At 42.4% G+C, this 17,775-nt stretch overlaps 1 protein-coding gene across 3 annotated transcripts in view; it reads right to left on the reverse strand.

Moving 5' to 3' along the window:
- Positions 1–438: 438 nt before the first annotated feature.
- The window catches only part of sbno2b (strawberry notch homolog 2b), a 44,145-nt gene continuing 26,808 nt past the window's right edge, over positions 439–17,775 (reverse strand). For all 3 annotated transcript variants that reach the window (XM_077606614.1, XM_077606612.1, XM_077606615.1), the window contains 26 exons: positions 16,779–16,884; positions 16,535–16,695; positions 16,295–16,428; positions 15,732–15,822; positions 15,486–15,629; positions 15,251–15,368; positions 14,865–14,970; positions 14,085–14,238; positions 13,843–14,019; positions 13,552–13,649; positions 13,282–13,364; positions 12,377–12,562; positions 12,176–12,297; positions 11,967–12,098; positions 11,492–11,627; positions 10,688–10,800; positions 9,064–9,135; positions 8,302–8,410; positions 8,151–8,222; positions 7,929–8,072; positions 7,756–7,850; positions 7,033–7,125; positions 6,819–6,950; positions 6,637–6,713; positions 6,202–6,392; positions 439–5,179 (listed from right to left, as the gene is read on the reverse strand). In XM_077606614.1, coding sequence (XP_077462740.1) covers positions 4,140–5,179; positions 6,202–6,392; positions 6,637–6,713; positions 6,819–6,950; positions 7,033–7,125; positions 7,756–7,850; positions 7,929–8,072; positions 8,151–8,222; positions 8,302–8,410; positions 9,064–9,135; positions 10,688–10,800; positions 11,492–11,627; positions 11,967–12,098; positions 12,176–12,297; positions 12,377–12,562; positions 13,282–13,364; positions 13,552–13,649; positions 13,843–14,019; positions 14,085–14,238; positions 14,865–14,970; positions 15,251–15,368; positions 15,486–15,629; positions 15,732–15,822; positions 16,295–16,428; positions 16,535–16,695; positions 16,779–16,884 — 4,086 coding nt within the window. In that variant the 3' untranslated portion in view covers positions 439–4,139. The remainder of the gene's footprint in view (positions 5,180–6,201; positions 6,393–6,636; positions 6,714–6,818; positions 6,951–7,032; positions 7,126–7,755; positions 7,851–7,928; positions 8,073–8,150; positions 8,223–8,301; positions 8,411–9,063; positions 9,136–10,687; positions 10,801–11,491; positions 11,628–11,966; positions 12,099–12,175; positions 12,298–12,376; positions 12,563–13,281; positions 13,365–13,551; positions 13,650–13,842; positions 14,020–14,084; positions 14,239–14,864; positions 14,971–15,250; positions 15,369–15,485; positions 15,630–15,731; positions 15,823–16,294; positions 16,429–16,534; positions 16,696–16,778; positions 16,885–17,775) is intronic.

A 17,775-nucleotide genomic window follows, 5' to 3' on the forward strand; every position in this document is an offset into this window, starting at 1 on the left:
ATTTAAAAACAAAACAATAACTTGAATATTTTTAGAAAACACGTTGAAACAGCTCATATTGATCAATTATAGTTATTTTTAAATGCGTATAAAATATACCAATTTTCGTCCTGGGGGGAAATAACAATTTGTAGTGTGGCATTGGCTCCACTAGAAGACGCTAAAAGCCGACATATCAAGTAAATATTGATAGGAGCTGAAGATACATTTGCATTACACTCAAATCACTTAATTATAAATCCAAATGTACAATTCTTCAAACATGAAATCCACAATTTAGTAAAACATTTAAAATTGTCCTCCTTGACAGTGAATGTGCAGAATGACTTTTATTTTATGACTTTTTTATTATTATTTAAGTCAACTGCTCATTTTATTTATTGCAAGATTCAAGGTAGAAAAAAGATATGTTGTTTTTTATGTATAGAAGAGACTGACTTTCAGCAATCCAAGTTTTTATTTGTTTACAAAGATTGCAATTCCATATAGTCCTTCCTTTAATGAGTAGAAAACCACTTTTTTTTGTATTTTAAAAGAATTAGTCGAAAGGCACAAATTTTACAATATATACATTTGGATCTAAATTATAAATATATAGAAAACAAAAGCAAAAACCCAGAATAAAAGTGCTGAACACAGTTTCTCTTTTTCTCGTTTTTTTACAGAAAAAATAGACTTTGTTTAAAAATACATACAATCAGTAGCATGTTTTTGTGTTATTTTTGTTGTTGTTAGCAATAAATTATTTGAGTGATTTATAGAATATGCAAACAGTGGAGAAACATGGAAGGATGGTTACAGTATATAAATCCATCAAACAAAGACCAGATGAAACACAACACGCCAAAAATCGGGACAAAAAAGACCGTTTTTTTTGTGCAACGAGACAACGAATGGATCAAATCATGCAAAAAAAAATAAAATAAAAAGCAGAGCGCCCAAAACAAGTCCAGTTGCATTTTCAAATAGTTTTGGGTTGACTGAAACATTTTTTTTGTGTATAATGCAGCCAAATTATGTTATCATTTATCCCAAATGAATGTACATTAGTGTTGTGGTCATACATGACATATTTTTAAAAAATATTAAGGGGAAGGAAACCGTGAAAAACCTTACGGAATGTTTCTGCTCTGGAATAAAGTCATATTTAACACTTGTGTTGTGGAAAGACATCTACAAGAAATAATAAACAGTAAAATTATGGAAAAAATAAAAATAAAATCACTCATTCCTTGCCATTGACGGCGACACGCATCCAATCGAATTGAACTGTGAATAATCGCTGCCATCCCTCCCTGTCCAAATGGATTGCACACCTATCGCCGTTGACGTCAGCGGACGAGTTCAATGAAAAATGAAACGACATGCTGCCCCTAAGAAGGCGTAAACATGTCCAATCCCAAAACGAGAGGGTGCGGAAAACCCGTGGTTGCCGCCCGTTTTCATAAATTGAAGACGTATTTGACGAAAGGCGAAATAAGATAACAGAAAGCTTCCCCAACCCTGAATCGTGTAAACGAAAAGGCCGAAACGCAAGTGCAAACACGTTGGTTTCAGCACTCTTAGTTAGCAAGGGGAAAAAAAAATCTCTCTGGTGAACTCCTCACCTGCCCACCAACCTTTTTATTGATTTGTTACTTCCTGAGATTGTTGAATGGTAACTTTAGGACGACGAAACACTTTGGTATCTCTCGGGAAAAAAAAACAAAAAGGACAAACTCCACCGAGGACAATGAGCAGAAAACAATCCAGACGCCAGACAGTGCAAACATATTTGGTGGCAGATTTCAAGAGAATTCGCTTTGTCTTTTCACCAATGTTGGAGTAATCATTATTATAAACAACAACAACACGGCTAAAATATCCCTTAAATAGAAACAAGACTATTCTTATCGCTACGATATTAAGATGGTATTCATGGAAACATGGAAAATTACGCCCGGTAAGTAAACATTACCCCCCCGTCTCTGCGCTTTTCTCGTTTTTATTGCTTGGATCGAGCGTGGCGCAGGTGGGACGACGTTGAAAAAGGACACCCGTTGCCAGGAAAAGACGCAAAGACATTTCCCGTAGATTTGGACGATGAGCTCATGGCTTTTGTGAGGGTTTCAATGAGTGCGTAACAAAGAAACAAAACAGGATTAGTCACACTATTTTTGCACTGCGGGCAAAAGCTGCCATTTTGTCTCAAAACAATACTGACTAAATAATGGATTGTTAAAAAAATACAATAAAATTACCATTTGACAGCACAATTGGGGGAGAAAAAGATTAAGACATAATTAAATTTTTAATATTTTTTTTGAACTTTTTATGCTTTATCTCCTTAAAAAGGGGGGGGGGAATTGTATTTAAAAGTTTTGGTGAAAAGAAATAATTTAAAAAAATGTCGATTTTTATCGCCCACCCCTAATTTACATTGTTGGAAGGATTAGAATTGCAACAAGAATTTAAAAATATATATATTATCGTATTTTATGCCATTTTTTTTTCATGGGGTTTGTTACGCCGATATTTATTTGAATAACTGTTTATATTTCATTAACAGACACATATTTAGCTGGTTGCTTTTCAATTTAGAATGAAACATGTTTGTTCTTAGGCTTTGATGAATAAAATTCCCTACCCAAACCTAATATAAATTAAGCATTTTTTGGCTGGGGCAATTTATATTCAGAAAAATTCTGTATCCTTTGGTACGGAAATTTTGTGGGAAGTTTTTGTAGGGGAAAAATCATTTTGGGCAAATGCAGTTGTTATGGAAGAGGGGGAAAAAGTTTTAGTATATAATGTGATTGCATAAAAAAGTTTTCAGAGGCTAGTCATTGTATTATTTTTTGGAGACAAGGTCAGAGAGACATGAAATTCATCTTAAAATTATTTTGTGCGCCTATTCGACATAAGAAAAGGTAAAAAAATTTCAATGCACGCTTAAGTATGTTTAAGTTCTGGCTAAAAAAGCGGTGCTACTCTCTGTTAATGCTTAAATTGCACCCCGTTGCGTATATAACTCATTTCATGTAAAAAGCAAAGGTGGGAAAATGTCCGGACTTAAACGCAGTGAAGGGAGTTTGTTTTACCAAATCTCTTTTCGCTGCCATTTGACGTCAATGGCAGCACATTAGTTAAATAAAGTCTACATTTCAAATGTGGAGAAAGTTGTCTGGACTTTTCTATATATACTTAATAGACCCAAAGCGACTGACTTCAACACACACACGCGCGTGCGCACACATTAAATTAAACAAACAACAAGACCAGAAGCACTTGAGACCTTTCCTGAGAAACGTCAAATCAAATCATTACCAGGAGTCAAATCTCTCCGCGTTATCGTCAGTTGAAAAATAATAAGCATGTGTATATATTTTTGGATACCCTCTGCTCATGATGCTTGTTGGTGTTGTTGCCGGCACACGCGCACACACACACACACACACACACACACACACACACACACACACACATACGCGCATTCACGCACACGCACAGTGAGAGTGGAGGCTTCACGGAGGCCTCACCTTGGAACCCGCCACCAGCATAGTGTAACACGAAGGGACGAAAAGGTTTAAATACAAATATACCATATTTAAATTAAAATACAAATCTATACATTAGGCTACATGGATTTTTTTGTTTTTCTTTTTAAAGACTGCATTTATAGATATCTCCGAAAGGCACTGTTTGCAGACTGCTGCTTTCCTTCCCCCATTTTTCCTCGTTGGCCGACAAAAGGAGAAGAAGGGAGCGTGTCGTCGTCGTCGAGTGGGAGGGGCAAAACGGACAAAAACGAGGCATTTCACGGTTTTGTCAGCTTTGATTTTCTTCTTCTTGTATATTCCAGTTCGTTTCCACCTAAGCGCCTCAAAAACAAACAAACAAACAAAAAAACAGATTCCAGCGTTGAATCCTTTAAAGGAACTTATTTTTTTCCCCGTTTGTTTTGACAGCTCCCGAAGAGTTCGTAAAGTCAAGTTTGCGTTACAGCTGCCGTGAAGGACGCACGCGGGGGTGCGGGAGTCCCACAGTACGGGTGCTTTAGAGAGAAGACGTGAGCGGGGCAGGCAGTGATGTAGACTAGAAGGTCCCGGACGGCGGCGGCGGCGGCGGCGGCGGACCGGGCGGGAGGGGACGTTAAAGCGTCAGTCTTGCTGGCGGTACTGAATGACGGACTTGCGGTCGGGACCCGCCCCTTGCAGCATGCTGTTCAACGCCTCGCGCGCGTCCAGGGCGCCGGAGCCGCAGTGGCCGTTGGGTAAGGGGAGCGAGTCCAACTGGGGGAGGAGATAGTTGCCGAAACGAGGCGGGGCGAACTGCGACGAAGAGCCCGAGGACGGGGGGTTGGAGAAGAGCGGAGTCTGGATGAGGGAGGACGCGGACGACGAGGAAGAAGGGCTGGCCTTCTGCGCGGAGGCGGCGGCCATGGGGGACGAGAGCGGCAGGTCGAATAGGTCGAGAAAATCTTGGTGGGTGCGGTTGGGGGGAGGCGGGGGGAGCTGAGCGGCCGTCTGCGAAATGAGCGACTCCAAGTTGAAATCGTCGGCGAACGCTCCGCCGCGTCCGCCCTCCGTGCTGTCCGGAGAGGGCGACGGCGAGCTGACGGTCAGGTCCAGAATCTCGTCCTGGGCTTTTTGGGAAGGAGCGCGTGGGCTTTGGTGCAGGGGGAGGAGCTGCGGAAAGGAGGATAAAAAGGACTGCGGGTAGAATTGGGGGAAGCTGGCGCCGTGGAGGGCCGCGTTGCGCGCCGCGGCCTGCTTGGAGGGGGTCGACTTGCCCCCGGGCCAGCCGCTCGTTGTCAATTGGGACCCGCTTGTCCTCGGTAAAGGGAGTAAACCCTGGGCCTGAGGGTGCTGCTGCTGCTGTTGTTGTTGTAAGACCGCCTGCATCCTCTGGAGCTGAGACATGCCCCCAACCTGTGTCTTTTGGTGCAGGTTCAGTTTCTGCTTGAGAAGCTGGCTGTGGACCAGGGACTGAGCCAGAGACTGGTTAGGCATGGCTTTCTGGCTGGACAGATTGGCCAGGAGGTGCTTGTGGTCCTGCTCCATCTTGCGCTTGCGCTCCTCGACCAGGCGATGCTCCAGGGCCTGCTTCTCGCGCTCCTTGCGCCGTCGCTTCACCTCCTCGTCCATTTGCAGGAGCTCCTCGCGCAAGCGGGCCACGCAGTTCTCGGGGATCTTGATGCCTGGGACAGTGAGGGGTTGGTTAAGTCAAGTGCATTGGCGCTGCCAGTGTGCTAGGGATGTAGGGTTAACAATTGGTGGAGGTCCAATCCATTTGGACTGAGTGAGGGGGCGGCTGGCAGCCATCTTTGAAGTATTCATTTCACTAACTACCACATGCATACTATTGGAATATTATACAGAAGCCTGGGCTGGCGGACATTTTGCAAAATTAGATACACAAACACTGATATCGAGCACAGGTCCATGTGACAATTAATTTGATGTACTCTTACTGAGGAAGTCAATTTGATGTTCTCTCATTTGATTGGCCATGAGGCTGAATTGAAAGCGAAAATACTTGCTTTTATTTTTTTCGTCCACTATAAAACAAACAAAATACCAAACCTCCCAAAATGTGGAATCTGGTTGGTACTTTGACATGCTTTTAAATAATATTTCAAAACACACTAAAAATCTTTGGTTGCTTATGGCAGTGATCAAAAAACACTGTGGGATGGTGCTAATTTTATTTGCGCTGTAAAATGTATGTTGTATTTGTATTGTATGTCCTTTTTTCATGTCCACCGACACGATTGCTTAAAAAAATGGAGGCATGGATTATGAACCACAATATTTTTATGGAACATCCCATTAGGAGTTATTGGGCATGGTAGCCTAAAAACAAAAATATCCCGTGACCCTGTTATTGTCTCCATTTTGATTCGGTTTATGCTGCCTGACTTTGCCCAACTTTTTTTGTGAACAAATCCTTTTAAATATTGTGTAACTGCTGACACACATTTGAGGTCATCTGTTTGCGCACTTGCCACATCTGAATCTTCGATTCTAAAGCCAGCGCGTATATGATTTCAAACAACTTATAACCACAACGACATACAGACTCATATTAGTGGTTGATTTGATTACAGACGTTGTGGGAGTTAATGAAAAAATGGGGCTTGGTCTTTCTTGACCATTCCATCAAAAGTCTTTCCATAGCAGAGCATCAGAAAAGCACAATCTAGTACTAGTTCCAACTCACCGACTTGCTTGTTGTGCTGCTTGGTTTTGAGTCGAACAATCTGCAGGATGTTGGAGCTGGTGATGTCGGAAACCACGTCCGACACACGCTTCCACACGCGCAACAGAGCGCCGCAGAGCATGTGGTACTGGCGGAGGCGCATGCCCTGGAAGCACTCCTGGCCTTCCTCCACTTTCTTGCACTTGCCATTCCTGTGGAGTAGCATCTATCAGGGACCCAAGCTTTACCTTTTCACATTTCAAACACCCACTTATATTCCGACGGCTTGCCTTTACAGAGTTTGTAGCGTTGTTATGAATCATGTGAGACTACACTCCAGTGTTTGGACGTATTTTCTAATGACTAATGTTTGGTCTCTAGCTTTAAATCCTGAAAGAAAAACTCCACCACGGGACCACCCAGAGTAATCCCAAGTGTGTGAGTGCTCATTTTTACCCTTTAGCATGGCAACACTTCTTTAATGAAAAGTTGAACTGGCTCTCCCAGCAGTCCTTGGCCTCCTCTGGCGTTACCTGAAGAAATGAAAATGTCATCAGCTCATCATTGTTATTATCATGATCATTGGTACAATAAAAAAGGGATTCATCCCCACTAAACACATTAAAAAATGGACACACCTTTCGATAGCGTTGCTGCAAGTTGTCAAGGCTCTCAGCCTGAGTCTGCTTGCCGATGTTGGGCTTGTAGACGATGAAGTTTTTACCTCTCCCTTGCTCAGCAAGTAGAACGCACGGTTGGTTACCTCGTAGCTGGAAAGCAGCCAAAGTGGTACATTTTTGTAGTTGGCAGATCATATCAATTTGGCAGGCTATTCATACAATGTAGACTTACTTTGTACGACAGGTAGAAGCCCTCCTCAGCACCAGTGAGATTGACAAACCTGTTGTTGGCTTCATCCCAAGGCATACCCCTGTCAACACTGATCTGTAACGGCAAAAAGATTTGAGATTGTATTATAGTGGTACCTCGACTTACGAGAAATTCGAGATACGAGTAGAAATTCGGGCAAATATTTATCTTGAGATACGAGACAAATTTTGATATACGAGCAGACAGCGGACGCGAGATGCTGCTCATAAAAACATCATGGGCACTGTCTCTTTCCCCGCAACTCCCTCGTGTAATGTCTCTGGTCGCAACTCCCTCTTTGTAATGTCTCTGCGAGCACTGGGCGGAGCATTTCATTTTTTCAGTGTTTTTTTCCCCGTTAGTCAGTGCGAATAGCGTATATACTACTTCTCGTTGGCAAGTGGTCGTGCGTTATCCTATTGTGAGGACATTTGTGTGCATCATTTTGGGATTATTTTGAAGGGAATACAAACTCAAACAACCCTCGATATTGACTGAAAGTCAGTGTGGCGGCGGGCAAAAAGAGCCAACCTGGGAGAAGAAAGGTATCAAAATGTCAAACAAAATTAGAATTAAGTTTAGTGTTAGGTTCGATTAAACTTATTCTTGAGTGTGACTGCATCGTAACCCAAGTTCATTTAAATTTGTTTATGTTATGTTACGAGCGTATTGCCATGACATTTCTTTTATTTATGGTGTTCTTACCTTATAAAGAACCACCTGGCCATCCTGAGGGTTTCCCACTGTCATGAAGGTTTCCTGCTGCTCCTCGTAAATCTCATCATTCCCCGGAGCTAGGTCTGTTGGCCACACCCCCAAAGTCAACCAAAATGTGACAATGACGTCATTTTCTAATAAAGTATGTATGGAGTGTATACCTAAGATGCCCATGTCATATTTTCCCTCCTTCTTGTCCTTCTCAATTAGATAATCAAAATTGTCGGTGAAGTACTGGAAGAGATAGTTTTGCTTGTGGACATCCAGGCCGAGGATTCGGTTTAAAAATTTGGTTATACTGCAGTCTGGAAATCAAACGAAAATATATATTTTATACACACAGAGAAAGGACAAAATTGACCTCCATTATGTGCAGTACCGACCTTTCTCTGTGTTAATGCCAAAACGTGGTTCGCGACAGAAAATGCCCACATCCATCATGCCATGTTTCATATCTAAAATAAAGGGGAAAAGACACTCAGGTGAGAAATTCACTCATTTTAGTGCTCTTACATGGAGACAAACATTGCATACCTCTGAAGAACATGGCGTCACCCCCGGGGTAACCATTGGGGACAGGCACCTTGTTCTCTATGTGCCCCAAGATTGCTTTGGTGATTTTATCCAGCGCCTTGGTACCATACTAAATAAAAAAATATACACTGATTGATCCATATGTATTTTGCAAGTTGGTGAGTGTCACCACTAGTGTGTTTTGCTGATGACAATAAGAGTTAATTGATTTTGACTTAATAAATGCACTCAAGCAGGCCACAATATTAACATTTTGAATGGCTTACATCAGTGGTCCCCAAACAACGGTCCGTGGACCGGTACCGGTCTGCAAGCTACCTAGTACCGGTCCATCAGAGTAAAAATATTAACGTTTTCAATCGCGCTCCCCAATTTGAAATGAGAAAAGTTGTCAAAATAATAACAATAAATAATTGCAATTATGCTTGGGATTTTTTTTTGTCGTCGTGGGTGTCGTTCATGCACCGACCCCACCCCACACAATTTTGTCTTAAGTTATAATAATAATAAATAATTGCAATTATTCTTGGGATTATTTTTTTTGTCGTCGTGGGTGCCATTCGTGCACCGACCCCACCCCCACATAATTTTGTCTTAAGTTGTCGCCCTGCCCATTAGCCGGTCCGCGAGAAAATAGGAAAAGTTTTACCGGTCCGCGGTGAGGAAAAAGGTTGGGGACCGCTGGCCTACATGACCAAAAATTGTGATGTGCATTTTGGTCAGCCAATGAGTTAAATAGGTGCCTTATAAAGGTTAGCCTACCTTGTTTTCAAAATTGTACTTGCTCAGGTCTCTGGTCTCAGTCGCTCTTCTGTCTCCATGTGTTAAAGCGCCCTGCAGGAGAAGGAGCGTTGAAAACACATTTTGACTTTCTCATATCTTGTGGTCCACTGGTTTTGCTATGTAAATTTGTGTTATAAGCCTGACTTTAACTTGTTGTTTCTAAGTTGCTATGTTCCCACAGAATGTTGTACTTTGTTTTAATAGCGTTTATAATATCAAAGCATGGTCCAAGTCCCAGTTGGGAGTAGAACAGTGTGCCCTTTAGTCCCTTTTCCATCCCATTTTATCATCCTCTGTTGTGCAGATTGCCAATCTGGAGTCAGTCAGGGTGCGAATGGAGTCGGTTGCAAACTTATGTGTGTGTATAAACCTTTCACAAGCTAAGCGCAGAGAACGTGGGTTATGACCCACGGATTTACCGAACATGCTTGGCAAATGCAACAGTTGCTTCCTGGAACAGACTTCCCCGCACACCCACCCCTTCGAGTGTCTTTTTCGGGTATGCTGTGTCACTCTGAAAATAAATGGCTTGTCACTCCATTGCACCATGGAAAATGACAATTGCCTTTCCAATTAACCAAATGAGGGAAAATAATTGTCAAAATTTACACTGTCAGATCGGAGTTTCCAATTCTGATTTAGAACGAGTTTTGGTTTATTTACGTGTATGTTGTAGTGACCTACATTCAATATCACAGTGCACCCACCAGAGACAAGGGTAAAGTAGTTATCTTCACTTTTGATAATAAAAAAAAAAGAAATGTTCATACCTGTCAACCTCTGCCGATAACTGCCCTTATAAATGATTATGATTCCCCTTACAACCCCCCCAAAAAACCTTACAAACACCGTACGAGTCGTACGGTGTTTGTAAGGTTTTTTGGGGGGGTTGTAAGGGGAATCATAATCATTTATAAGGGCAGTTATCGGCAGAGGTTGACAGGTATGAATGTTACACACTGGCCAATTTGTCTCTCTTGACTTTTTTGGTAATGGGCGGCGCGAACGTGCTATGGCACACTATAGGCTGAAGGCGTTGACAATTTCCAGTGCCATTGATGGGACTAGATGTCCTCAGAGTGCTGCCAGGGAAACCACTGTGTTTGATTCCCTATAAAGTGCCATTAAAAACTAAAGTTAAACTAAAAAAGTTTAATTTAATTTTTCAGTCATGCCTTTGTCTTTGTGGGCACACACCACATGTGTTTACAACTTCACATAATCCTTGACAGAACATATTTAACATTTTGGGTTCAACAAGCCGTTAAAGTGGAGACATGTTTCCTTTGAAACCTGACACCATAAACAAACAACTGACACATCTGACCATAACTGCTACAAGGAAATGAAATCAGATCAAATCAAATGAATGACTTGTTTGTATATCAGATTGCGTAGTACAACCAAACAGTTCTTGGAATTGTGGCATGCTGTGTAAATTCAACGTAAGCAGGGAAATTGAAGACGTAAATGGCAATTGCAAAAATCTCTTACGCAATGAGACAAGACAAATGAAATGATGTGATTTTCCTGTGATGCAATGTTTATCAGTGCCACATGCACACTCACACTCAGGACAGACATAGCTGGGAGGGATATTTACCAGGCTCTCCAGTCTCTTTGCCACGATGGAAGCAAAACGTCTTTCGCCGGCAAGCTCCGAGATGAGGAAGATGTACTCTGGAGCAGTCACCTGATTGGACCGATGGGTACGACCTAAAAAACAACAATACAACATGACAAAATATTCACATGTTTAAAAATTTCTTGATATACCGCATTTTCACGACTATAAGGCGCACCGCATTATAAGGCGCACCCTCAATGAATGACACATTTTAATTTTTTTCCCATATATAAAACACACTGAATTATAAGGCGCCGTGTCTATTTTGGAGAAAATTTAAGACTTTTAAGTGCGCCTTATAGTCGTGAAAATACGGTAATCACATGATCGTACATCGGGCCAGATCACATCACCATTCAAAACCGAGAGCAGCTGCTTTACTGAGTTTTTCTGAAGTAATAGTAAGTAAGTAAGTTCTTAATAATAGACTTGTCATAAATACATACACAAGCACATTCGTGCATGCATACAGAGACAGACGAGTGCTGCTAATGGAAATAATGAATTGAGCTGTTAACACAACAATGGCAGAAACAATAAAACCATTAGGAGACTCTACAACATAAAATGATGCCGAATGGATGTAGCAGGCAGATCGTCTGTCCGACTAATTGAAAACAACTTAGTGTGAGTAATAAATAGGCAAATGAAAATTGAACAAACAGTCCCACGGTGCGAGATAAACGCACACATTTATCGGGTGTTGTCTCAGCCGACAACAGCGCACTAAAACAATATGCAAAAGAACCCTATTGTGAAGTGAACTAAATTTGTACTCACCAAACTGCTGAATGGCCCTGTCTGCACTCCAAGGTAGCTCCAATGTCATGTGGACACGCCGCCGCTGGTTTTTCACCCGCTTGTCTGCCTGCAGGGAAATTCCAGAGCTGGCCGCTTCAGAGATGATGGCTACCAGCTAAAGTTGGGGAAAAAAAGCATGTGGATTTACCAGGTAAGGAGCAAAAAAAGTGCAATGGAATAACCTCCACATTGATAGAAATGTCACAATATGAAGCAACCAGCAAATAGTGCTAACACATTTCCATAACTTATGATGTGATATTCGAACACACTATTTCCTTAAGTAAACAAACTAGCACTCAAAAGACATGGGCACCCTGTAATTAGTGCATAAATTTCATGTTTGGGGGGGTTTCTATTTCCGGCAGGGCTACATAGCCTGCAAGCTGATTTTTCAGGAATGTAATTCCCTACTAAGCAAATTCTATTAATAAGCACAAAAGCTCAAACTGACCTTCTCTCCACTCATAAAGCGGTCTTTCTCCTTGAGGTTGATGTGGTCGATGGTGAGACCCTGCTCAGCACGTGACTCGTAACGGACGCTACCGTCAGGACGTCGCACCACACGACCCTTACGCCCAGTCATCTGTTTGGCAGTGGTAGAATTTTTTTTAAATTTGCTATAGTTCATTCAAAACTCGCATGTTTTTGTTTTGTTCAGACCTCGGAGACTTTATCGGGCCCTCCGAACTTATCAATGAGCTCGTCAAGGGTGTTGAGAGGTAGTTCTTTTCCTAGTTGTGAAATCTTGTTCAAAAGATCTTGCTTCATCTCCTCTATTCGGACTGGATTTCCACAGGACGGAATGTCAGAGATAAGGCTGGGTTTTCACTTGGCCGTGACGACGACAACAACAACACTTACCGGTGTGGCAGTTTGTGTGGTTGACGAAGATGACGTCATCGTTGTCTAGCAGCGAGTCAGGCGAGGAGTTGGAATCGGTGTCCATGCCATCAGAGTCGGTGCTGCTATCGTCGCTGATAATGCTAATGACGCCGCCGCTGTCCACCGAGTGTTTGGGTACTTTGGGATGACGAGTTCGAGGCTTACCTGACGTAACAAAAGAACACCCGTTTAACTTGTTGGCTAACACTGACAGGACAAGACATCAGTCCATTTTGACTGGGAGAGTGGAATTGAAATAGGAGAGCTCACACTTATTTATTTATAGAAATTATCTCATCTCATTGTCTGAACCACTTTATCCCCATTAGGGTCGCAGGGGGTGCTGGAGCCTATCCCAGCTGTCTCCGGGGCAGAGGCGGGGGACAACCGGAATCGGTGGCCAGCCGATTGCAGGTCACAACGAGAAAAAGGACAACCATGCATACCCACACCTAGGGGCAATTTAGAGTGTCCAATCAGCCTACCATACATTTTTTTTTGGAATGTGGGAGGAACCCAGAGGAAACCCACACAGGCCCAGGGAGAACATGCAAACTTTGAACCCAGGACCACAGATCTGTGAGGCCGACGCGCTAACCACTTGCCCCACCGGGCCGCTATAAAAATTAATTATTAACGCAAATATAATTGAGACCTGGCTTCCATATATGTACATCACATCTCACCCAGACTAAGTTTTTATAAAATGCTAAGTAACGTCATGTCCAGAGACGCTAAAAAGTACAAGCAGAAGCTTCAAAGTTGAACAAATACTGGAGTATTTCAACACAATTAAAGGTCTGTACTGCCTTTTGTATTCACTTTTAATGAACGTTTCTTGATGAACAAATTTCTTAACTCCACCGCAAAAGGTGCAAACTTACGTTTTCTTTTGACCCCGGGTGCTTTCTCTCGCCGCTGCTTCTCAGAAGGAAAGTGTTTGGTAACCAGGGACTGGAAAACTCCCCTGAAGAAAAGGCAGCAAAACTACTATTAGGGCTCTCACAAAGAAACTCAAGATACATTCCTTGTTTGACAGATGTGCAGTTAATATCCTGAATTTGAACACAATGTGCCTTGGGGAGAGAAGTTGGTGACGCCCACACATAAGCACACAAAGAAGTGATAAAAGCAAATTGTACGGCCTCACTCACTCTGCGGCAGAGACAAATCTGTCAAGATGGCCGTCGTTTTCATCCAGAACTTCTCTGGTGCGCGATTCCCCGGTAGACTGCAGGCCAATAACGATGCACTGTGCGGAGGGGGAGTGACAAATTTGAATCAACAAATGAAATGTTTCAACTGTGTCCAAAATATCTTTGCTTATCAGAAGAAATCAATGTTGTCTGTTTATTTGCCAGCGCCAATATTTGAAATTCTCCGCCTGGTGATTTCCACATTGCGTGCAACATCGATGACTCAGCGTTCCGGCGGTATGTGCTGACCTTTCCTGCCTCCAGCTCTTTCTTGGCCAATTCCACCAGGCAGCGGACCTTGGCAGCGATACAGAGGTATTTGAAAAAGCGCTGGTGTGACGACCAGAACTGGCCCCACAGGGACTTCCTGCTGACCAGGCCCAGGTCGTCGGCGGCGCGCATGAAGACCTGCAGTGCCTCCGCCCACTGAAAAGGAAAGAAGTGCTGTTATTTTACTATAACATGATGTGATGTTGCATTGCGACACTAACCAATTTGGCGGCTTTGTTGTAGACCAGCTTGAAGTCGCTGTCCAGTCCGATTTCTTCAATCCGGAATGACACCCCTGAGAAGCTCAGCTGCCTGGCTATGTACATCCCACTCACTTTCATGTCCATGGCAACAATCTCCATGGCGCCCACCCCCCTGTAGACAAATGGCATAGTACATACATGTTAATGCATGAGAATTTCTTTCAGTAGACCTAATACAGGGGTGTCAGACTCGGGTTGGTTCGCGGGCTGCTTTAACGTCAACTTGATTTCATGTGGGCCGGACCATTATAGATATAATATTTAGATTTTTTTAATAAATGGATTAAAAGAACTGGATTAAAATCCCTGAATATTCAGATTTTTATAGATCTAAAACAATGTTTATTTGAGCTTTTTAAAATATTTTTTAGATTTTGCAAAATGATTTTTGGACTAAAAACACAGAAAAATTGATTAAAAAATTACAATTATTTATTTTAAAGGGGGAAAATCAGGAAATTTAATATTCATCTATACTCTTCATTTTAATTTGATCCTAAAACAGAAAGTCGGCACTCATAATTTACTTTCCCGGGCCACACAAAATGATGCGGCGGGCCAGATTTGGCCCCCGGGCCGCCACTTTGACACAGGTGACCTAATACAAAAGGAAATTAAAATCAAGAGTCGGGCTATAAGATATGACTAAACCCCAAATGGAGAAATGAACTATCTCATACAAGAACAGGAAATCCTCATGATTTATGAGTGGTTTCCAAAGTATCAGATACCACAAACCTCTTCTCGATGGCGTGCAGGAAGTCATCGAAGGCCCTGAAGGGCGTGCCCTCACCCCAGATACCCAGGCGGCTCATGTAGATCATGTTCTTTGGCTCAGAGGCACCTGGGCGTCCAGAAAGTATACAATTAAGTTCATTTGTACTGAATTGTAGGGTTAGAACAACATTAAAGAGGCTTACTTAGACTTATTTTTTTATTGAAAGTGAACTAAATTGCTCCTATCGACAGTTAATGGACGTGAATGATAATTACTAGCCCTCCCAGTTCAGGTGGATTGGTTGTCAATTGGCATCAATGAAACATGATAATTCCCTAGAAGCCCTCAAGCAGGGTAACAGAATGTATTGTGTTACCACCATGGTGGTCCTATATTGTATATTTACCTGTGGCACTGGCATACACCACTCTGGCCCGCGGCAGCTTGTTTTGCAGATCAAGCACCGCTTTGCCCATCTTTGTCGACGTGGCATTCTTAGCTTTGTGGCATTCATCAAAAATAATCTGGGAGTAGGAGGATGCAGGTCAAGGACGAACAACACAGGGAAGCACAGAAAAAGGCGGCATAGAGCGCAGTGGAGAAGGAGGAATGTGTGCGTCATCTGGAAAATGAAAGGATACAACTCCGTCAAAATCCGGCTTGCACCAGTCCAGGATCTGCTTAATCCGCGTGCGGTGCTGCCCTCCCGCTTGGCTTTCGCCAATCAACGCAGAGTAGGTCGCAAAGAGGACTCCTTCTGAGGTAGCTGTGTCTCCATACTTAATCTGCAACACAGTCACACGATCAGCCGTGGTCGCTTTGCTTCTTTCCATTTTCCACATGAGCGCTTAGAAAGAATGACCTCCTTCATTAACACCTGCACTTACTTTGTTTAAGGCATGCACGGGAATAGTCGGTGCATCTATGTCTTTGAGATCTCGCTCTGCATCAAATTTCAGGTCATTGGATATGCTGAACCTGCGGGCAGGAACAGTTAGGATTAGTCATCGAGTATACACAGCTGGACAGAACACGGACAACTCAATGCAAATCAGGTGATTTTGCCCGTGTGCATGAATCTTATTTTGGCTGGCCAAAAACTAGACTGACTGAGACATGATCTCACATCCTGCTCTTCGTCTGAAGGCTACAATTCGTATAGCATTAATGATAAAAACACTATAATCAAACATCCACACACATAACTACTTCATATCCCTTTGCTCATTAATTAAAGGCTTATTTCCTGCACCAAATGTGTAAACTACTTAATTGCCCCATGTTGGTATTTCCCAATTATACCTTTTGACACTACATCAACACCCAAGTGGCCTGAAGGGGAATGTTAATTGTTTACCCCTGTTAAACATAAATATCCTGCCAATCTACACTCATTATTTCTAAGTAGTCCAACACGGTTAATAAACCTCATCAGGGAGTGCTTACTCACCATAGTGATTTTTTCCTTCCCTTAAGGTAGTTTTCCAGAATGATTCCTGCAACGGTACGTCCCTTTCCCACACCGGCCCCATCCCCAATTAGGAAGCCTGCTCGTTGGTTGTTCTGCAGGATAACTTCGTGTTGCTGGCCATACAAACGAGGGCGAGAGAGAGACGGATCGCTCTTAGCTTCATGTGTGAAAGGAAATGACGGACGGCAAGTAGATAGATGTCTGTCTGTGCGTGTGTACCTGACAGGCGTAGATGATGGCTTCTAGCTGCTGGGCAGACAGCAAGCCACTGTTAATGGTGGATTCAGGTATAGACAGAGTGTATGTGATGTCCGGAGGGGGGACACTCGACAGCGTGTTAGTCTCCACCACTATGTCAGGATGGGAAATTCCAATAGTAGCTGATGAGGACAACGAGAGAAATGCAGTTTGTCAGTCTGGATGCAGTTTACGGCTACATTTTGCCATTTGTGGAGTGACCTACATTTGGATGGTCTGTACTCAGCATATGTGTCGACATGGCCCAGTTCCTCTGAATCCTCTTCCTCTGCTTCCTCCTCCTCCTCTGGGGGTGACTCGGTTCTTTGAGTCTGGCAACATCAAATGCAACATTCAGCAGAAGCTACTTACACGCAGCGCTACATTCCGGTCAGGTTTTTAGCCTTGATGAGTTTAGGGGGAAAAAGGAATTTTAGTAGCCAGATAGGTGAACATGACAGAGGTAAAAGACTGAATGGAAAACGCATGACTTTTTTTTTAATGGGGGTTGAAACAGCTAAAAGCTGGAAGAAGGAAAAAAAATCTGAGAGTTTCGATAGTTAAACCCATTCAATAAAGTACACTGTAAAAAAGTTAAGAGGAAAAAAAACTCCCGGCGAAAGAGCAGATGTATTGTTAAAATAAAATTGAATCAGAATTAAAGAAAGCTGACTATTCAACATTTGAAAAATGAAACACACTTTTTGCTAGTTAGCGGAATAGACTGCATTTGTGAGAGAGGGGTAATGAACGAGTGAATATATCCAAATTTAACTGTGGCTTGGCTCTCTGAGGGTACAGATGCACCAATCAGATTTCTTAAAAAATGAGGATGTTATAGATAGCCTGATGGTATATACCATGAGAAAAGAAAGATTATATATACAGTTTCTCATGAAAATAGGACATGATCAAAGTCAAAATATTTTCTAAAATAAATATTTTTCCCCACATTAATTAATTTCAATAATGAATACAGTGTCCCCAATGCTGTTTTTCCAGTTATGGCTGTCTCTGTGCAGTTGCAAATGGTAAGCAATGCTTACATCATCTGTGATAATAGAATGAATGAATAATAATAATAATAGATGCAAATCTGTTGGCCGCCGACAAAAAGACGAAAACACACTGATAGTTATGTTAGCCTGTGAATTGTGAATTCAAGTACTACAACATTTATGACCGACAGTTTATTTGCATGCAAGCACATTTATGAGAAGGAA

Source organism: Stigmatopora argus, chromosome 8 (assembly GCF_051989625.1).
Source record: "Stigmatopora argus isolate UIUO_Sarg chromosome 8, RoL_Sarg_1.0, whole genome shotgun sequence".
Classification (NCBI taxonomy): Eukaryota; Metazoa; Chordata; class Actinopteri; order Syngnathiformes; family Syngnathidae; genus Stigmatopora; species Stigmatopora argus.